The 22,934-nt window shown below is 43.4% G+C and overlaps 1 protein-coding gene across 9 annotated transcripts in view; it reads left to right on the top strand.

The window, feature by feature from the left end:
- The window catches only part of CEP128 (centrosomal protein 128), a 418,852-nt gene that overhangs the window by 128,869 nt on the left and 267,049 nt on the right, over positions 1–22,934 (top strand). For all 9 annotated transcript variants that reach the window (XM_065593465.1, XM_065593463.1, XM_065593464.1 and 6 more), the window contains 2 exons: positions 648–1,298; positions 8,582–8,746. In XM_065593465.1, the coding sequence (XP_065449537.1) occupies positions 648–1,298; positions 8,582–8,746 (816 nt within the window). The remainder of the gene's footprint in view (positions 1–647; positions 1,299–8,581; positions 8,747–22,934) is intronic.

The following is a 22,934-nucleotide window of genomic DNA, read 5'->3' as shown; positions in this document are numbered from 1 at the left end:
CCTTCGCTACTTTTAAGAATTAAAAAATCCAGTAGTGGATATAATGTAATATAGGCAAATCTCATGCAGGCCCTTATCATTGCCTCATCTTGGTTCATGAATATAGTGACACTCCTGATTATTAGCAGAAAGTATTGTAAGTTCCCATATACTTTGGGAAAGGAATTTTTAAAAATTACTTTATAATGCAAACAGATACTGGAAGAAGAAACAGGATGGTGTGAAATTATTGGTCAAACAGCGGGCAAGCCAAAATACTGAAGGATAAATATTCAGGTGCCCGTAAGGTAGTTTCTCTGCTTGTTTCTGTTTATTTCTTTCTTCCAAGTACTATCCCGTAGAAAGCATTATATCTCAGACTGCAAAGAGGATGGGAAAAATGGAAGACTGACTCAAATTGGCCCCTATTCAGTGAGTTACTTAAGCACATGCCTATCCTTAAGCTTTCGATTAGTCCCATTGACTCAGCGCATTTAAAGTTAGCTAAACTCCCAAGTACCTTTGAATCCCAAGGGCCATAATCTGTAAACATTTTCTCTTCTCACAGTATAAAGTTTGTTTATTGCTTCCAAACAGCATAGTTTTCACCAAATTTTGATCTAATGAATTTTTAGGTAATATTTTGATTTTTTTTCCATATTTCCTAGGTCCTTAAAGAGAAGGATGACCTGAAGGCTCAGCTTCTCTCTGCTATACATCAGATAGAAAACCTTCGGAAGGAGCTGAGTGATGTGCTTACAAAGAGGGCCCAGCAAGAAGAGGAACTCCATTGTAAGGAGGTGAAGCTCAGTGAAACCAAGTCTCAACAGATAGTTCTTGAGCAAGAGATCAGGGAAGTCCAAGATAAAGCAAATAAACTGGAGAGTGAGTTGCAAAAGCAGATCCTGGTACAGAACCAGATGAGAAATGAAAAAGAACGTTTAGAGGAAGAGCTTGAAACAGCTAACATGATCAATGAAAAAGACCAGGAAAGATTCTTAGAGATGCAAGAAGATATAAAAAACTTAAGTGCTATTCGGGCAGAGCTGACAAACAGAATAGCAGAGGAAGAAAAAGTCAAGAAAGAGATTCTCAAGAACTTTTCAGACCTTCAAAAACATCAGGCGTCTAAGCAAGAAGAGATGACTACAGCTAGCTGGCAGCTGAAGATGGAGAGAGATGTTCACCAGCAGCAGCTGGCAGATCTTAGATCAGAGTTGAAGAATGTGAAAACAAAGCATGAGAGAAATGTTCAAGAGCTGATGAAGCTCTTTAGGCAAGAAAAGGATGAGACAGAGAACCACATTAGGAGGCTGAAGGTAACTTTGCTGAATAATTCTGCTGTTGATTTTTTTTTTTTCTATTAGGCGATGAAGTTAACAAAGCATGAACTTTTAAAGATCTTTATGTATTTCTGAGCACTGCAGTAAAGATAAAACTAACAATAAAGGGGTTTATGCATATTTAGTCTGTTTGAAATGGATTATAGCAAATCAGGGACCACTTCTGCAGGATCACTGAAGCCTTTTAAGAAGAATTCTGGAGTTCCAGTAAAGATAGATGTGACGATAAATGATAATCTAAAACAGGACATGTTTCAGAGGTATATAGGTTGAAAGATATGGGTGAAGCCCTATTGTGTCCATAGTAGCTTTAAGACAAAAGCCCTCATTAGTACAACAGTAACTTTGGTAAATTAGATTGTTGACTGGGTAGAACAGGGCGTGTAAAGCATTGGAGTTCTAACACTTTGTTATTAACCTCTCTGACTACTGTCTTTTTATCTGTTACCCCTGCTATACTATGGACATATCATGTCCCAGATATGCTGCATTTCTGGAAGTGTGTGTATTGCACAATAGCTGAAATAGCATCACAGGCACTCCAGGAACAGTTTCTGAATATGAATCATAGTAGCATGTTGAATTTGCAAAGGTTAGTTTTAATGACTTCTTGTATTTTAAAGCGTTTCCAGAGTGTACAATTTCCATATCATTTACAAAAAAAACCCTACTCAATAATTGTACCGTAAAAATATTTTATGAAGCAGACTGTTAAATTTATTTAGAAACAAGTTCACATTTTTAGTGCAACTCATTTGCTGCTGACACCAGGCTATATGATTAAAAAGGAAGAAAACAAAAGCATTTTATATTTCACAAGACTGATCTGAATAAAATCTAAGAGTATTTAAACTGAAATGGATACTCTAAACAGCCTTATTAATTTTCAACATTTGACTGTACATCTATATGATCAGTCATCTGTTACATTTTTATTAGTGTAAACTAGTGTAGGATAATAATAGTTTGTATTTATTAATAAGCATTTCCGTGGTGCTACCAGTATACACAGTGGTTTACAAAATAGTTTGTGGACAGTAAGCTGTTCTGGGTAAGGGATATGTCTGAAACATGTAGTACATTAAACCTAAACATACTCTTCTTCTTCGAGTGCTTGCCCATATCGATTCCAATTAGGTGTGCACGCGCCGCATGCACGATCATCGGAGAAATTTTTCTACCCGAGCAACACCTGGTTTGTCGGCTGTGGAGCCCCCTGGAGTGGCGCCTTCATGGCGCTGGTTATATACCGCAGCCGACCCAGCGTCCCCTCAGTCCCTTCTTACCGCCCGTGAAAGTCGTTGGAACTGTGGAGCGCGGCATAGCTGTTCTCCACTCTCCTAACTTTACCCGTTGTTTCTTGTAGATAGTTGTTAATTGTGTTCTTTAGATTAGTAGTTGTTAATAGTTATAAATAGTTTTCGTAGTTAGCGGGGGTTAAGGGGGCTCTTATTCCCCCCTTTCCCCCCAGGCGCACAGCCGGGCTCATGCCCAAGGCTCCCAGCTTTAAGCCATGCACGACATGTGCTAGGCCTATGCCAGCGGGAGACCCCCATGACTCTTGTCTGAAGTGCTTAGGGGAGTCTCACCAAATGGACAAGTGCAAGATTTGCAAGGCTTTCAGGCCAAGGATGAAAAAGGAGCGAGACTTCAGGCTTAAGCAGCTCCTCATGGAGGCGGCACTTAGCCCGGATCCTCCTTCGGCGCGCCAGGTTCCGGCACCGAGCGCCTTGGTGCGTAGTGCCCCAGCAGCACCGTCCGGTACTGCACCGTGGGCAGACGCAGGAAAGGCGCCACAGCACCGTCCTCCCTCGGCACCGCGTCCACCGCAAGCCCCTCGGCGCCAATCCCTGTCTCCGGGACATAAAAGGCCCCGTAAGACTCAGGACACTGCCGTTCAACAGGCACCGGCTCCCCACGCGGGGGTAGAGCCGCGCCCGGCTTCCGAACGCCAGAGGGTGGAAGTATCATCTGCACCGTTGATTCCGGCACCGGATGTGGAGCCGTTGAGTCCGGCGCGGACTGGCTCATCGCCTCGTCAAGTGGTGGAGCCCTGTCTCCCTTCCACCCCGGAGACATTTGCCACGGCGAGAGACCTCATCGCCCTCACGGAGCCGGTGCCTTCTCAACCTGCGGCACCGCATGCCCTTCGTACTGTACAGTCCAGGGGCAAGCCTACCCTGATACGCCCGCCGTCTCCGGGCGTGGACTCGCGGCACCGCTCCCGGTCTCGGAGCAGGTCTCGACGCCGCTTGCAGTCCCGGCACCGATCTCCATCTCGGCGCTGGTCATACTCGCGGCACAGATCTACCTCCCGGCACCGGTCTTCTTCTCGGCACCGACCCGAGCATCGGTACCGGTCGGAGTCAAGGCGCAGCTCCCGGCACTGGTATGAGCGCCGCTCACATTCGCGAAGCCGCTCTCGGCACCGAGGTTACAGACGGTCTTCGTCATCCAGATCCGGGTCCCGGTACCAACATGGACATCGGCACCGTTCTCAATCCCGGTACCGTTCACTGGCACCACACAGAGGTCGCTCGCCGTTGGATCGGCACCGCTTGGCACCGTATCAGGACGATTCTCTGCACCCACGCTCGGCACCGCCCTGGCCCTCGAGATCGGCGTCTCACTCATCTGAAGGGGCCCCCCGTTCAGCGTACCCTGCTCAGGGTCAAGCTGCAGATGACTTGGGTCATTGGCAGGAGGGGGCAGAAAACCTGCGACAAGACCCTACGCATTGGTCTTTCTGGACCCCTTGGGCATATCACCAGGCTCAAGGGGCTCCACTCGCTCGGCTCACTCTGAGCCCAGGGCTCCTGAGGCCACCATCTCCCGTCCCCCCCTCAGGGGGTATGGAGGCTCTGGCCCTGTCCGATGCCTTCCTTCTAACGTGGAAGGGCCAGCCGTTCTACGCTTTTCCTCCATTCCCACTGGTCCACAAGGTACTGCTCTGCTACGCAGAGACCAGGCGCGTATGATTCTAGTCGCTCCAGCTTGGCCAAGACAGCACTAGTACACCACGCTTCTGGAGCTATCGATTCAAACTCTGATCACTCTTCCCTTGTGTCCAGACTTGATCTCCCAGGACCACGGTCAATTGTGTCACCCCGACCTGCAATCGCTCCACCTGACAGCGTGGATGCTCCATGGCTGAATTGGACAGAACTGCAATGCTCACATCCCGTGCAACAGATTCTGCTGGGAAGTAGAAAGCTCTCTACACGGGCCACCTACTTAGCCAAGTGGAAGCGGTTCTCCTGTTGGTGCGAACAGCGGGCCACGCCCCCCTTGCAGGCGTCTATTCCCCTCATACTCAAGTGTCTCCTGTCCCTGAGACAGCAGGGCTTGACGATATCTTCAGTCAGAGTTCACCTGGCCGCTATATCGGCGTTCCACCCAGGAGAACACGCTTCCTCGGTCTTCTCTAATCCGATGGTTGTCAGATTCCTCAAGGGCTTAGACCACCTTTACCCGCAGCAACGCCAACCTGTTCCGGCATGGGATGTTAATCTGGTCCTCTCCAAGCTCACAGGACCCCCGTTTGAGCCATTGGCTACCTGCTCACTCCTTTACTTATCTTGGAAGACAGTCTTCCTCATAGCCATCACTTCAGCAAGGCGTGTTTCGGAACTCAGGGCGCTCACGTCTGAGCCTCCGTATATAATCTTCCATAAAGACAAGGTGCAGCTTCGCCCCCACCCTGCCTTTCTTCCCAAGGTGGTATCGGCTTTTCATGTGAACCAGGATATATTTCTCCCGGTCTTCCATCCTAAGCCGCACGCCACGCGTCAAGATCAGCGTATGCACTCCTTGGACGTGCGCAGGGCCCTTGCTTTCTATACTGAACGTACGTATCCATTTCGAAAGCCGACACAACTTTTCGTTGAAGTAGCCGATCGGATGAAGGGCCTACCGGTCTCCTCCCAACGTCTCTCCTCTTGGATCACGTCCTGCATTTGTGCTTGCTACGACCTGGCCGGTGTCCCGACTCCGCGCCTCACCGCTCACTCCACGAGGGCCCAGGCCTCCTCGACTGCCTTCCTGGCTCAAGTTCCGATCCTGGACATTTGTAGAGTTGCAGTTTGGTCGTCAGTCCACACCTTCGCCGCTCACTACGCACTTGTACAGCAATCCAGAGACGATGCTGCATTCGGATCAGCGGTTTTGCACACGGCAATGTCTCACTCCGACCCCACCGCCTAGGTAAGGCTTGGTAGTCACCTAATTGGAATCGATATGAGCAAGAACTCGAAGAAGAAAAGACGGTTACTCACCTTTGTAACTGTTGTTCTTCGAGATGTGTTGCTCATATCCATTCCAAACCCACCCCCCTTCCCCACTGTTGGAGTAGCCGGCAAGAAGGAACTGAGGGGATGCTGGGTCGGCTGCGGTATATATCCAGCGCCATGAAGGCGCCACTCCAGGGGGCTCAACAGCCGACCCACTGGGTGTTGCTAGGGTAGAAAAATTTCTCCGACGATCGTGCACGTGGCGCGTGCACACCTAATTGGAATGGATATGAGCAACACATCTTGAAGAACAACAGTTACAAAGGTGAGTAACCGACTTTTCCGAAACTGAACATTTTTTTGTTAAAAAACAAAAACAGGCCTCTTAAATGAATATTCTATCAATGCAACCATAAAAAATCCAGGACATTCCTAGTTAAATCTTCAGCAATCTTTTGCAATCTACAACCCTGATTTTGCCTACTCCAAGTAACCTTACCCTCATCAACCTCCTGTAACAGACATGGTTCCTTCTTTCTTTATACACGATGTGCAACTTCTAACTTTAGCCATGTGGAGTAGTTGGAAATGGATGTTTTTTTCCCTTTCTTTAGAAATTTGAATTGGTGGTACGTTGAGGTATATGGTTAACGCTTGCTGTGCCAAATTTTGAAAGTTATGCTTAAGTGTTGGTTGATATGGAAGGTATTCAGATATAGTGATAGATAGCAGTATAAAACCTTAAAATAGGTAGATGACTGTTAATGGAGGGAGCAGAGGGAAGAGGTGTGTGAGTGTTCTAGGTGGTAAATTCCTCAGAACGGAGCTTCTGATGACTGTATTCCTCAATCCAGGCAGCTTAAACCCACAGTGCAGATATTGTAGTAAGAGGTTTGGTTTAAGAACCTGAATAGAACAGAAACTTAATTTTTTCATGGTGCCTCTGCAGAATCCAGTTTTACCAGCACCCTTCACATTCTTGCTGTTCCCTCCCATGTTCCCCCTACTTAACCACTGACCTCTTCCTCCTTTCCCCCTCCTCCATCCCCTTTTGGTTCCATGGAGCTGCTGTATGGTGTGTTAGATAAATGGGGAGTGAGTAGCAGAAGTAGTGAGTAGTAGTGTGTGTGTGTAGCAGGAGAGGCAGTGGTGCATGGGGAATGTTGTGTGTGTATATATGAGGGAACCTGGCATGGGGCAGGCCAGAGTGTGTGTGAGAGGGAGAGACTTGTGGTTGGGAGGAGCCCACTGTCTCTGCACTGAGGCATCAGTTCTTGAAGGGCTCCCGTGTTGCAGAAGTAGTAGGCTTTTAGTTCTATTTTAAATAGAAATTGCAATGCTACCTTATTTATGTAGTCACTACTAGTGTCTCCATTCTAAACACAAGTAAGCCGAGGCACAGGGATTTAAGTGGCTTGCTCAAAAGTCCCTTGGTGAGTCAATTACACATTAGAAATAGAACTGCAAAGTCTTGACTCTGTCCTCAGTTTTTACCCCTCCCGTCCCCCTTCTGCTTTTAAAATAATTATTGTACTTTTAGAATAATAACATGCAGCTTGCATACATGACATTCTCAGTGATAACTACTTAAAGAATATACACAGTGTAATTTACATACACACCATGCAGATATGGCTTTTGGCTTTTTTCCCCCTCCTCCACTTACTGTTATGGGGTCATCTCAGGTCTGATAAATTGACATCATACCTGCTTTTTCAGTCTCAGAAATGACTGAAAATGTTGATTTTTTTTCTTCTCTAGAGTCTGTGTCTCCTTTTTCTCTGATACTGTCACATTTAGTAGAATGCAGAAAACCAAGTTGATGTTGGCAAGGGATTGTCTCCTTGATTGTCTCCAGCTGTATAAATCTTTAATACAATTGCCATGTAGGGAACATGAGAGGTTGACACCATGTTGTGCTTGCACTTAAAATGGAATTGGATTCTTGCTTTCTCTGATGGGATAATTTACTTTTCAAGTTTGTTTTTTGTGTGTCTGAATCCTAGGCTCCTTGAAAATATAACTCTCTTTCCGAAGTAGAGTGGCAATATGGAACAAGTGTGGTTTCCTTGTTAGCTCTGTGCATTTTTTTTTTTTGTAATGTAAATTTTCTCTGCAGAATTTCTCAAACCCCTCTGTGCCAGTCAAGTTGCTATTATCTTTATTGCATACATCAACTCCACTTATTTCAGGAAGGAGAAGTCTCAATATTTTTACACTAAAGGTTAACCCATTTTATTCAATCTGCCCCACCATAAAAAATCTATTTACCTCAAAGCATTAAAGGAGCTAAAGTTATGTCTCTCTTTGTACAAGTGTCTCTACTAATAGCTTTCAAATCACAGAATTCTAGAAATTCTAGGTGAAAAAGTCCATTAAATCATCTAGTTCATTTCCCTTTAAGCATAGGAGTAATCTGTGTCACTGATCCTGATAATGAAAATAATACATTTTTAGTGTTTTAGGCTTCCAATGAATTTCAGTAATGGAATGTTAATTTGTTTAAACATTTAGCTTTTCATACAGAGCTATCAAGTTGATGAGTGTGGCAGAGTTGCACTACAGAATACACAAGTCCTCCATTTAGCAGTCTCAAAATTATACAGGATCTTGCAAGATCTTACCGAATCCCACGAAGTACACTGCAGGCATCAGCACTTTTTCTTTAGCTGATTGAACTGATTTTGCTGTTACTTTTGTGTCTTGGATAATCTGCATGACAAATCCACTTTGTAATAGAAAAAACCTTCTTTATATTTTAACTGTTATATTGCCAATGATGAAATCATATCATTATGAGTAGAGAAGCATTGCTTAGTGGTCCAGTTTCTATCTTATATATTTATATATGTACAGTGCTGATGCTTATTTTTAGAAATGTAATCACAATTAAATTGTAGCAAAGTCTTACTGATTAAATATTGGTATCTTCCCCTAATCTTTTTGCATGGATTTGGGGCTATGCAATCTGGAAATGTTCATAAAGAACTTTTATACTGACCGTGTCCTCTGTTTTCCCACTACCATCAGACAGAACTTGTAGATGAGAAAAATGTAGTAAAAGCTCAGCGTCGACAGGTGGAGAAGATGAAAACTGAATGTGATAAGATGACAGAAGAGTTAACCCAGAGTGAACAGGAAAACACAAAACTTAGACGGAAATATGAGCTTGTGAAACAGGAACTGGAGGAAAAGGTAAACAGGCATCCTAATCTTATTGGGCATCTGATTTATAAGGGCCAGAATCCATCTGATTTCACTACTCTATTTAGATGTTTTAGACTGCCAAATAATATATATATGTAAGCTTTGGGAGAACACTTGCAGCCACGCCACTTTAGGCTACAATTGTGTTAGATCAAATAAGGTAAATATGGTTGGACGAGATCAGTACTTTCATAGCATACCTCCAAGAGGAAGTGTTGGTGATTCCAATAGGGAACTGCCTTCCCTCAGTCAAAATTGTACCAATCCCTGGCTTGGTATTAGTGTGCACTATAGCACAGCACAATGGTGCTGACAGTACTGTCTTTCCAATATGTTAAAGTGAGGTCCTGACAGTAAGCGGCCATTAAAGATGGCATTCTGCAAGAGTACAGATATCTGTCCTCACATCCTCCCAGATTCCAATGTGGGTAACTATCAGCTCTGTGTCTAACTTTTCTATTGCTTAGAGTGGATAAATTATTCTTCTTCACTTTGTCCTTAAATTGTTGTGTAATGCTAAGAAGTCCAGGGCAAGTTTAAAGTTATATAAGTATAAAGTTATCTGAGCACAATAAAAGGAATTAAAAATAACTTGGTTAAAGTCTTTTCATGCTTGACTATTTAAAGCATGGCAAATAGAATTTTGCCCAACTTTATAAGAACAACTCACTTTTGAGTTCAGAAAGAAACATGAGAAATTTCAATTCAAAGGATAACTTTCTTGAAAAGCTGTAAGTATCTGAAAATGTGGACTTTGTAGTGGGAGTAACTTCCCAACCATAATGGTGATTTGACCAAATGGAAAAGGTTAGTATGGGGTAAAGGATGTGGTTTTTTTAAGTGGTTGAGCATCAAGTATTTTTTTCAAAATTACTAAAAACTGGTAGTTTAAAGAAACAAGAAATGATAGGCTAAGACTTAATTGTCTCTCTTAATGCCAATTCAGTGGTGTGACTTCCACTATTTTAGACAGACAAAGTGGGTGAGGTAATATCTTTTATTGGATCAGCTTCTGTTGGTGAGAGAGACAAGCTTACAGAGAGCTCTTCTTCAGGTCATTGGCTCAACACCCTTGTGGTTGTCTTGGCAAGATCTTCAGCTCATGAATATGCAGTCTGCTAATACACATGCATCAGAGTTCTAATTAGCTTTTGTTTTTTGGGGTGGAAAGTTCTCAGCACATCTTTAAAGTTAGAGTTTTAACTCTTTCTTTTACTGAGTTCATTTTCTGATCTCTCATTAGTTTCCGCAGGATTTAATAGAACATGAAATTCTTCTTCAAATTAGTTCAAGTGTTTTCCAATATAAAGATCTTCAGCTCTTAAAATAGTCTTTTCAGACTTAAGTGATTCTTAAAGGAAATCTTTAGCTTAAATGGTTTCAGAGTGGTTGCCGTGTTAGTCATCAAAAAAATTCTCCTTTCCTCTTAATGCTCCTTGGAGAGGTGGTTTTTGTCATCTTGAGTTTAGTAAGGAGTTGGTTAAGCGCCGCAAGATAACTAATTCCCCAATTAATATGAATATCTCTATACTCAAATGGCTTCTTACATTAGTAACCAGTTATAGCATCAAATGATCTTATTGTATTTGTACGTAAAGCTTTTCACTATTCACTTAACAATGGTATCTGATAAACATCTCAAAAGAATCTCATACCATCTTAAGCATTTGAGGGACAGCAAGGTTTTCACCTTTAAAAGGAAACATGAATTAGAGGTAACAAAGATCGTCTTTAAAACGTTTTCCTACCTTAAGTGTTCTCCTTAATATTTTAAGAATATTGACTTCAGAGTGTTTATGAAAGAAACAGTTCCAATAAGAATATTCCTAAATTTTTGGGGGTTTAAACTAAGATTTTTCTCTATTAAGGGAGAGGAAGGCCCATTTTGATGACTTGTTTTATTTCTCTGAGAACACATCCTGATTGTTACTCCTCTTCAATAGAGAATAGCCTTAACATTCTTTTAAAGTCAGGATTCTGTAAGATATTTATGTCTGGGGCAGGGGGAGGGGGGAGAAGGAAGGCTGCTTTCTTGAGATAAGATCATCTCTATACCAAACAGGCTTCTTGTACAAGGGGAATGGCCTGATTTCTGATAAGACAATCTCATTGGTTTGTTTGCCTGTAGACCAAATGGTTTCTTGATTTATGACCCACTCTTTATAGCATTTACAAGTTATGATTAGATTCCTAGCAAATGCTCTATACAAAGCACGAGTCACAATTACTAACAGTGATATACACCTTTCAGAACATAGCATAAAAGAGAATAGCATAGAATGTTACAGCAAAATAGAAGTTATAAAGCTGTATTTCAGAGCCTGTGTAAACACTTGTGGACTTCTATGACTCAGGAGGTGGTATCTTCCTTGACACTAGTCTGTCCCTGTTTGACAGAAAGCAGAGATCTCCTAGGAGTTTCCTTAGCTTGAACATTTCATTTAATGAGATAACTCGGAAAATTACAGTTTTGGTTACTTATCTGATTCTCCAAACATCACTGGTTTCTCCAAACATCATTGTATTGAGGTTGTAATATCTTCAGAGAAGGGATTGCCTACGACCGTGTTTGGACTGTAGGGCCCCATTCTTGGTTGGTCCTTATACACTATCATGATAAAGAAGATAATGTATATGAAAGTAATTGTAGGTATCTCCTAAAAGAATAAAGATGAAGGCAAGTTTGTAATAATCTAAATAAGAATAAATTACAATTTTATTATTAACTATTTTTGCAACAGCATTTAGGTTATACTTACATTAATGTGTAGACTTGTGTTCTGTTAAGCAAACTGTAGTTGTTAAGAGTCAGAAGAGGCTTCAAGTTATGCTAAAGAAACTTATCTTGAATCACTTTTGGCCTTCTTTTATTTTTGTATCTTTCATTTGGGGTTTTGGCTCTGTATCATGTCCCACATTTGAGCTGTCGAAGGTTAAAAGTGTACTGAAGGTTAAAGTACTAACAGCAAAAATCTGAAGAGGGCATAGGAGAAAGCAGTCTTTAAAAATAAGGCTCCAATTCTGCAATGCACTGAAGTGCGTGCTTAACTACATGAAGAGTCCATTTTGACCATGTCACCCCTCCTTTTGCATCCCTCCACTCGGTCCTTGTTCTCTAGTATATCAAACTTAAGCTACTTGTCTTCACTTTCAAGGCCCTTCATGATCTATCCACACCCCACTTCTTATCTCCCATTCAGTATCAAAAAGTCAACTCCTATCTCCAGTCAGCCCTTGATGCCAGCTGACCACTTGCTAAATTTTCGAACAAGCACCTTCAGGCTTTCTCCCATATTGCCCCTCATGCTTTGGAGGAGCTCTCTGTAAACCTCCATAAAACTAACTCCTCCTCCTCCTCCTGATTCCTCCTTAAAACTCTTGTTTGTCAAGAAAAAAAAAAACTTGACAGTGGTTAGATTGCTGGTGTGATGAGACCACAAACTATCCTGTTGACCAATATTGTCTCCTTGTTTCTTGTGCTTTCCCATCTGTCTGTCTGTATCTATCTGTTGCCTTATATTTAGATTGTAAAATCTTCGGAATGGGGACTTTTTTCCTATCTTTTTCTTAATTTTTTTTTTACTGCGCCTAACATAATGGGGTCCGGGGCCAAGACTGAGGCCCCTAAGCACAATCCTAATACACATAATAAAAGTCAGTGTTGTGTTTAGATTTCTATAACTAATAAAATTGATTATTTAATTTTTATCCCTTTTTTGTTGTCTGGATAGAATTTTATGTAGCAGTTGAATATGGAAACAAAATGCATTGTTTCAGCAGCTCTTTTATCACTTTATTCTGTTGCTGATTTTCAAGTTAACATCAAAGGGTACAGCTGCATTGTTAAAAGTACCCCATGGCAGTGAATCTCAGAGCTTGGGTCAGTGACTCAGGCTTTCACTACGGGGCTGAAAATAGCAGTGTAATGTTCCTTCTTGGGCTGGAGCTTGACCCTTCCCCTACACTGGGTCTCTAGTCTGCTGAGCCTCTTAGCCAGGGCTTCTTTGACACTGCCTTCAAAACCTGACCTGATCTCCAAGGACAGCGGTTGCCTGATATATCCCAACTTAGCAACTCTCCATCTTACGTCCTGGATGCTCCATACTTAACTCTTCAGGAGACAGAGTGTTTTGGGAATGTACAAAACAGTCTCCTGACTAGCAGAAAGCCATATATTAGATGCACTTATCTGTTGAAGTAGAAACAGTTCTCCCTATAGTCAAAACAGAGGGATGTTTTGCCAGTCCGGGCCTCTATCCAGCATGTTTTGGACTACTTGTTTCACCTGAAACAGCAAGGGTCTATTGATTAGCTCTATCAGAGTTCATCTAGCAGCTATCTCTGCTTTCTGCCCACCAGTTGTGGGTTGCTGAGTATTTTCTAATCAATATGAGTCAGATTCTTAAAGGGACTGGACAGATTATATCCCCATGTCATGTATCCCATTCCTTTCTGAGACTTAAATCTGGTGAAAGCAAGATTGCTGGGACCACCTTTTGAACTGATGGTCACCAGCTTTTTTGCTCTATCTGCCTATGAAAGGTGCATTTTCGGTAGTTATTACTTCCATGAGAAGGGTGGCGAAGTTACAAGCATTGGTAGATGGACCCTCCTTACACTGTTTTTTTTACTGTTTCATCTGAGATTCCTGACTAAAGCGATATCAGAATTCCATCTAAATGAAGCCATATGAGGATGGGGAGAGGCTTCAGACCTGGGATGTTAAAAGGGTGTTGGCTTTTTACTTGAATAGCACTAGGTCAGCACAGCTGTTTGTCTCAGTTGCAGACAGAATTAAAGGCCTTTCAGTAGTGATGCGGAGCCTTTCATACTGCATACACTTGTTCTATGACATTGCCAGTGTACTTCCTCTAGCGAGAGGGGTAGTGGTAGTGCACGCTACATGATGTAAGGGAGCTTCCACAGCCTTTTTGGCTCAAGTATCCATGGAGACATTTGTAGAGCTGCAACTTGGTTGTCAGTATATACAGTATAATCAGTAGTAAAGGTATCTCAGCATTCCAGAGATTGTCAAGTTTGGACAAGTAGTTCTTCAGTCCTTGTTCAAGTAGACTCCAAATCCCACCTCCAGTTTGAACTGCTTGTGAGTCACCTGAAGTGGAATAGACAAGTTCAATTACTCAAAGAAGAAAAGATAGTTACTAACTTATTCTGTAATTGTTCCTCTTTGAGATGTGTTGCACATGTCCATTCCATGATTCACCCTCCTTCCCCTCTGTATCAGTCTGTCCAGTCAGAAAGAACTGAGTGGGATTGGGGTGGCACCACCCATTATACTATTGCATAGCAGCATGAGGCTGCAAAGGGCAGATGTGCCATCCTGGTAGATCCCATTAGGAGAGAAATCTTCAACACTGGTGCACTGGGTGCACACATACCTTAAGTAGGATGGATGTGAGCAACACATCTCAAAGAACAGTTATAGAGCAAGGGTAGTAACCATTTTTTTCCCATGCAATTGTCCAAATATGATCAAATTGTGTTTTTTTTTCTGAATTAAATGTTTTTGATTTTCTCAAATACAATTGATAGCTTTTTAATTTTTGCACTGACAAGGTTTATTTTATTAAAATATTGTATAAAGTTTTCCTGATCAAGGAAGTAAGGGATTCATAATTCTGGGCAATATTACGAATCATAATGTGAGCTTGTCCTGTGCAAGTGTTCTTGATTCAGCTCTTTTGATCTGTCTGAATTCTGACCTGCTGCATCCCCTGTTGTTCCAGTTTTAGGCTACACAGTGTATGTCGCCAGTTAAACACCTGCAGCTGGCCCACGTCAGCAGACACAGGCTCGCAGGTCTCGGGCTGTGGGACTATAAAATTGCAGTATAGACATCCAGGCTTGGGCTAGAGCCCAGGCTCTGAGACCTCTCCCCACCTCACGAGGTTCCAGAGTTCTACACTGCAGTATTATAGCTCTACAGCCTGAGCCCGACTCAGATGACACAGGCCAACCGTAGGTGTTTAATAACAATGTAGACATATCCACACAGTTCTACCAATGAAACTGAATCCTAACTTGCAAAGGAGAGAGAGCACCACACACACAATTTTGAAATGGATTTGCCATTTTATTACACTGGTCTCCCATAAAACTAATCTTATAAATGGTGTCTCTTTTCAGTAAGAAGTCAAATACCAACTGTAGGCTTGTAAATGTTAATTTAATTTTAACACTTTTTTCAGATGCTGTTCACAGATTAAACACAAGTACAGGTCACTTTGTTTCAAGGCAAAATTATGTTCTTGATACTGAGTTAGAGTTGAAGTAGATTATTGCACTCTTCTTTCTTCTGTGGAGAGGTCATTTTAAATACGACTTAAGTCATGTGAATATAAATTGTTTGGTGATGAACTAGTTCCTGGTAGACATTGTAAAGTGGCTTCTCGATGTGGATATTTAAATTTCATTGCTAGGTTCTATATCAAGAGCTGAAGATTAGAATCATGGCATGTTGAGAGATTGCTATGGAGAGAACTATTAGTCCTGCAGATTTTCATCACTGATCATCATCTTATGATGATGACATTCAAAAAATAACTTGTTCTCTAGTCTCTGAAAAGATGTTAGGGAGCTGTAGGCTTTTTCAGAGGTTTCTTATGGACTTCTTATGACTTGAAGACACTGTGAGAGACAAGGCAGGTGAGGTAATAGCTTTTATTAGACCGTCTGTTGATGAGAGAGACAATCTTTCGAGCTTACACAGAGCTCTTCAAGTTTTTTTTGACAAGCTCTTTGTAAGTTTGAAAGCTTGTCTCTCAACAGAAGTTGGTTCAATAAAAGATATTACCTAACCTGTCTTATATCTTTAATATCCTGCGATCAACACAGCTACAACAGTATTGCATTGAAAACACAGTGTTAGTTTCTATCGATTTACACTTCAGCAACAAAAGACCACTCATCCTAAGTTCTGAGTGTCCTTGACAGTCTTTAAAAATGTAGCACGTAAGTAATAGACTCCCTCAACTGCTTCAGGCCACAATATACCAACCATAGCAAAAATATACAAACGATAAACCCTCAAACAAACACCCATCGTAGTTACATCCCACTACTCAGGCTCACTAGTCTCCCAGTCTTCATGAGCCAGGAAGAAAAGATGGGCCTTGAAGTGCTCCCTGAAATCTAATTAACTTTGGCTGTTATGTGCCAAATGAGGGAAGGAATTCTCAAAGTTTGAGGATCTAACAGAGAATGCTGTGCCAGAGTTACCAGCAGAACTTCAGCTCAGGCTCCCTTGTGGAGTGCAAACCTATCAGTATCTCATAGGGAGCAAGGTGATCTCTGAAGTAAGTAAAGCCCTAAGTGGCCTGGGACCAAAGTTAAACACAACCAGGAAACCAGTAGGTAGCCACTGCAGCTCAAGGATCCCAGGTGTCGTGTGCTCAAAACAAAATAAAAACAAAAACAGTGCTTGAAGAAACTACATTTAACAGACATTGCCAAATTTTACACTAGCTTCAGTTTCTGGGTGATTAAACCATAAACCAACTTCCTGGATTCTTTGTGGTTGTGTACAACTTTTTCCTCCTCAAAGAATCTGGTTTTTTTTCTCTTTTGGTGTGTTTGAATGATATTGAATGGAAAGCAGGACATATTTATCTTCCTTTACTGCTGTTTCTCTGTTGAACTGGCATTGTAAATCCAGAAGTACCACCTGACCACCACCACCACCAGTTTTAATTTTTAGTTTGTGCACGTATACTATTAGGTTTTCACGTGCGTTCGGACTGTTTTAACATTTTATCACTATTCTTTTGTAAGTCTATGAAGTTTTTCCTGTACCTTCCAGAGTTCTTTTTCAAACACATAATTGTCAGACTTCAGCTTCTGAAGTCTTTTATTGCATTGTCTTCTAATTTCTTCATTTTGGCTTCCAATTTCCTCTTCACACCATCATGGCTTTTTAATGGTTTCTTCAGCACACAAATATATTCCAATCAATGCCGTTGGTATACCATGAGAGAGATTTCTCTCCTTGTTCTTATTCCAGGACACTGTATCTTCAAAGAGAGATTTCGTTGCACAGATGGTGATGGAATTTATCTTGAACAGTGCCAAGTACATTGTCAGAACTTAAATTAATATTATGTTCTAATGGCAAAATTGTAAATGGAAGACTTTGTTCCTCATTTTTATGACATAAAAGTTAATCTTGTATATTAAGATTCACAAAAAGTTAAAGGGGAAAAAAGTAGCATCCCACAGGAAATTACTTAGGATTTCAAATAGTCTCCAGCCCATTATGCAACTAAAACGATGCTAAAACAGTTGGCTTACAAGTCTCATATCTTATTGTTTCATGCGAGTAACTTTCAAATCTTGTTATGGCAAGGTCTGTTTGGACTGCAAATGTTAATGACAGGCACAACTCTGTTTGCCACATGGACATAATTAAGAAAGAAAACATGAGAACTCCAAATTGACTTTTACCAATCCAAAAGATTTCCCAGGGGAAAAAAGTTGATTTTTATCCTTACTGCTGTGTTCTTTGGATCAAATCTGACCAGCTGTTCAGAATTGCTAATCCTTTTACAATGTTAAAAAAATATCAGTGTGTCAAATGTCCTTTTCTGTGTACAGGACATTCACTTCACTACAGCATCACAATCGAGTTCACTGTGATCAAGAGCTGTCTAACTCTCGTTAGATGAATTTTATCATAGTCTAGTCAAAACTGTAGGAATGAAAAAAAGTTCACTAGCAACTCCCCCCAGCAAGTACATGAAAGCCAAGGTCTTTGGGCTTTTTTCCTTTGGGCTGTGACTGTACTACTTGTCTCTTTCACACAGTTCTGTACAGACAAAACAGCATGTAAAAGCAATGAGCAAATGTTACCACAAATGTATTTGTCTGGAATCAATTTTAGGTCATCTTTTCCATCCTGCATTAGCTTCTACTAAAATTTTTTAACATTGTCCAATATGTGATAATTACAAATCTCTAAGCTTCCATTTTGAGTAAGGGTGATAAATGCTATAGAATTCCTCTGTCTTAATTTAGGCTCTCACACACATCTTTATAGACAATGTGATACAGCAGGGCCAGGGAGCAGTAAGACAGTGGTCGAGGGGAAATAGATAAGCCCTGGGCTAATTAAGGTGTGGTTCTCTGTAGACTAGGGAGGGTTGCTACAGGTTAATTGGAGCACCTGTAGTCAATTAAGGCCCTGCCAGGAACCTAATAAAAAACTCTGCTTCAGGCAGACAGGGTGTGCGAGGAAGGAGAGAGGACCAGAGTTTGGAGGTATGTTGCTGATAATTGAAAGACCAGAGAACTGGAGGAAGGGAGACCCTGCTCCAGCAGGGTAGGAGACTCCCTCCCCCAGCGTCAAGGAACAAGGGTAACCCTACCCAAGTGGGAAGAGGGTAAGAAACCCGCAGTGGTTGAGAGGAGCTGGGGCTCAAAGTGAGGTGCAAACCCAGACCCTTTCCCTGCTTCCCTCCTCTACCACCTTCCCAGGCCACTAGCGGGGCCCTTGGCGCATCAAGAGCAGGAACAAGGGGTGGCGTCCTAGCCCCCCCACCAAGAAAAGCATGGGACCCACCATATGAACATTGGCCATTTTGCCACGACAAATAAATAAGCTTTTGAAAAAATTGCATATTGTCATTATTGATTTGTGGAGTTAATGGAAGCTCTCATTTTCCCATGTAGTCCTTCACTTTACTTTCGTTTGCTTGAATATGCTGCAGCTTTAGTTCCGAGTTCTCATTTCTGAAGCTGATTCTTGGACTCTTAACTTCTCATTGTGGACAATTTTCCGTGCAGCTCATGTGTCTAATATGTATCTCTTTATTAATAATATATATATATATATATATATATATATATTTATAGTAATAATATAATATATTGGGGGAGAATCTAAATTATTTCTAGACTGCTGCATTCAGTCTTTCTCCTCGTTAGACTGTGATTTTACTTTATAAAATAAAGTTTTTAAATGTTTCAAACCAATAATACATCTCATGAATTCTAGACAAAATTTACATAGGAAAATATACTTATTTAAAGTATTTATAGAATAAAAAACCTTTCTTTTGGGACAAATACATTGTTTTTTGTTCTTCTCATTGGTGGTATTGTTACTTAAGAGTCCCAATAGCTTTCTTGGGGTCAAACTGAACATAGAGGATGTATGGCTCCATCTCTGAGAACATAGAGGATGTATGGCTCCACCTCAATCGAAAAAGACAAACGGCTGTCAACAATTAGGACATGCCAGTACCAGGCAATGCATAACAGGGTTTCATCACACAGCTGTGCAGCTCTTTTAATTTTATTTATCAGAGGGGTAGCCGTGTTAGTCTGAATCTGCATCTTCATTCTTCATTCATATTTCTGACAGATGCATCTGAAGAAGTGAGGTTCTTACCCACGAAAGCTTATGCTCCCAATACTTCTGTTAGTCTTAAAGGTGCCACAGGACCCTCTGTTACTTAATTTTATTTGTAACCCCTTTGGGGTTTAGAGAGCATGGTCCTTTAAATCTTTTTCCGAAGGGGGAGGGGGAGAGTTAAAAAAAAAAAAGGAGGGAAACTCCAGGGGGCAGGCTGGAGCTCAAAGGAGAGGGAGAGGCAACCTGCAGGCCCTGGAAATGTGAAGCAGCAGAGAACCTGCCCGAGGCCTGAGACGGACAGGGCCGATCGGGGACACCCCAGGACAGGAGCCAGGAGGAGCACTGTGCCAGGGAGGAATTGCCGAGAAGGACAGGCCGGAGCTGGACCCAGTATTACTGCTGCCCAGAGCTGCATGGGGCTGTAAGTACTGGGGCTTCTGACTCTGCATTGGGAACAAGGAGGGAGGTTGCTAGATAGGTAAGTGGGGAGGTGGTCACTCTGTGTGGCTTTGCAGTGAGCGGCAGAAGAGGGCACTGGAGGGGTTTGTTGGGGGAAAGTTCACTGGCACCGAAGACAACCAGGAGCACCCAAGACTCACCACTGGACTGAAACTTTGCTCAGGACTCCTGAACTCTGTGTGCAGACACGTTGCTCGGTGTCTGCCCTTCCAGACTGTGCTCCCACTGGGCTTGTGGGGCCTTGGCTTGGATGCAGCCCTGTTTTACTGCTCCCCCTATATTGCCCCTTGTTGTTTTTCTCCTCTCATCCCTCTGTAAATAAATATTTCCCTTGTTATATTCACTGTACTTTTCCCGTGGGTGTGTGTGTTCACTCTGGGGGGGTTGGAACAGGTGCCCCTGGGGTGGAAGGGATTTCTCCTGCTGCATTCCTGCGTGCGCCATCTCTTGGCCAGAGCTTCCTGCAGAGCAGACTCCATCTTGGCCACGAGGGCTAAAGTTACACTTGGTGGCCCGTACGGGGACTTTGCAGTACACACACACACACACACACACCTACGTTGTGCACCCTGGGCTCTTCTTCACAGAGCAAAGAAACTCCTGAGTGACTTTCATCTCAGTTTAAAAAAAAAACAAAAACGGAGAGAGGATTATTAGAAGACACGTGCCGAGGGGCATGAATCCCAGTAACCAAAGCTGTGCTGGTGGCGGGGTTCCCAGAAGAGATGGAACCAAATGAAATTGAGGAGAGCCTAGATGCAGCTGAAATATTGGGGAGAGTAAAGGTCCACACCCGTATTTACAACCGCAAAGTGAGGGGCATGGTAGCACTATGTACTCACTCCAAGGAAGCAGATCTTGATAAAGTGCCCAAAGAGATGCAAGTAGAAGGTATTCCCTGGACAATTCTGGGGGCAGAGCAGTCCCCTCCTAGTGTGCCTGTGTCACTTGAGGTGGATTCTTTAGCGCAGAAATTGCAAGTTCTGATGGTGGATGAGAAGCGGACAAGAGAAGAATTTAATTTTTGCATTAGGAGGGGCTCCAACACCTGCAGCACCCAGCCTGGTGGGATGGGCCAAAGAGCTGGGAAACGCTCTCAAAGATGCATTGAGGCCGGTATATGAAAGTGCTCCATACAAGCGGTTACGTTCATTCTCGGGGGTGTCTCCTGTACCACCAGGGGAGGAGGATTACGAGACCAGGAGGTATTTTACGGTGCCACTTGTCCAAGAGTGGGAATGCTCTGATGCTGAGAAGCGGAAACATGTGGTTGAGAGTCTGAGGGGACCTGCCATGCAAATTATCCGAGCCCTGAAAGACTCACAACCAGCTGCCACAGTGCAAGACTATTTAACCACTCTTGAGAGTGTCTACGGTACTACTGATAGCAGTGAAGACCTGTATTATCGTTTCCGCCGTACCTATCAGGAGTCCCACGAACGATTGTCGGATTTCATCAGGAGACTAGAAGATTTGCTACAGCAGGTAGTGCGGAAGGAGGGCATCCCCACCAAGCGCATTGATTCCGCTAGGTTGGACCAAATCCTTCGGGGCACCCGACAAGATGGGTTGATGTTGTGGCGACTGTAGCTGAGGGAGCGGGCCCAAAACCCACCCCCATTCCACAAGCTCATTCGAGAGATACGTGAAGAGGAGGAGTGATTGTTGCAAGTGGATGGAGTGGTGCAACCGTAGATGGCAGGGAGTCGCATCACCACAGTGCTTGGAGAGATGGAAGATGCCCTGTCAGTGGCAGCAGCACTGAGAGATTTGACCCGAGAAGTGGCCATGATGAAGGCTCAGGGACATACTGTGCCATCCTCAAGAGGGGAGAGTAGCAGGAGGGGTGATAGCCAGCAAGAAGTTTCTGTTATAACTGTGGAAGAGATGGTCACTATGCCTTGGACTGCCAAAACAAGACAGATCATGCAAGGGTATCTCAGAGATTGCAGCAGACCATTAGGAAGCTTCAGGGAAACACCAACAGGGCTTGGAGAAGGAGCAACCCAAGACCCTGAAATTCCAAGGCTCCCCAGAAAAAACCACAAACAGGGGTTACCCAGATGGGCTGATAGGCCCCCAGGTTATAGTACCCATTCGTATAGAAGGACGATCGTGTGAGGCATTGCTGGACAGCGGATCACAGGCCACCAAGTGTAACTTTAGTGCCCTTGTGGCAAAGATGGAGTCTGCTCTGCAGGCAGCTCTGGCCAAGAGATGGTGCGCGCAGGAATGCAGCAGGAGAAATCCCTTCCACCCCAGGGGCACCTGTTCCAAACCCCCCAGAGTGAACACACACACCCACGGGAAAAGTACAGTGACTATAACAAGGGAAATATTTATTTACAGAGGGATGAGAGGAGAAAAACAACAAGGGGCAATATAGGGGGAGCAGTAAAACAGGGCTGCATCCAAGCCAAGGCCCCACAGGCCCAGTGGTAGCATAGTCTGGAAGGGCAGACACCGAGCAACGTGTCTGCACACAGAGTTCAGGAGTCCTGAGCAAAGTTTCCGTCCAGTGGTGAGTTTTGGGTGCTCCTGGTCGTCTTCGGTGCCAGTGAACTTTCCCCCAACAAACCCCTCCAGTGCCCTCTTCTGCCGCTCTCTGCAAAGCCACACAGAGTGACCACCTCCCCACTTACCTATCTAGCAACCTCCCTCCTTGTTCCCAATGCAGAGTAAGAAGCCCCAGTACTTACAGCCCCATGCAGCTCTGAGCAGCAGTAATACTGGGTCCAGCTCCGGCCTGTCCTTCTCGGCAATTCCTCCCTGGCACAGTGCTCCTCCTGGCTCCTGTCCTGGGGTGTCCCCGATCGGCCCTGTCCGTCTCAGGCCTCGGGCAGGTTCTCTCCTGCTTTACTTTTCCAGGGCCTGCAGGTTGCCTCTCCCTCTCCTTGGAGCTCCAGCCTGCCCCCTGGAGTTTCCCTCCTTTTTTTTTTTTTTTTACTCTCCCCCTCTCCCTTAGGAAAAAGATTTAAAGGGCCATGCTCTCTAAACCCCAAAGGGTTACATATTTAAATAATCACACTTCTGTAGATGATAAATTAATACCAATAGATTTTATGGGAGAAGTCTATTTTGAGCTGAGATTTGAAAGAGGTGGGTTTACTGACTTGCCACCTAGGACGAGAATGGAGAACTATTTGATTAGTCTAATGCAGGGGTCTCAAAGTCCTGGCCTGCAGGCCATCTGCGGCCCGAGAACCTCCCCCTGTGGCCCAAGGAGGAGAGGCCCAGGCAGCCATGCTGCCGGCTCTGTCTGCTGCATGAGCTGCCCCTCGCAGCTCCCATTGGGAGAGGGACAGAGATACCATCACTTGTTGCCAAGCAGCCATGCCAATCAGCCAT

Source organism: Chrysemys picta, chromosome 4 (assembly GCF_011386835.1).
Source record: "Chrysemys picta bellii isolate R12L10 chromosome 4, ASM1138683v2, whole genome shotgun sequence".
Classification (NCBI taxonomy): domain Eukaryota; kingdom Metazoa; phylum Chordata; order Testudines; family Emydidae; genus Chrysemys; species Chrysemys picta.
The sequence above is the reverse complement of the archived record's forward strand: the minus strand, read 5'-3'. Positions and strand labels throughout refer to the sequence as shown.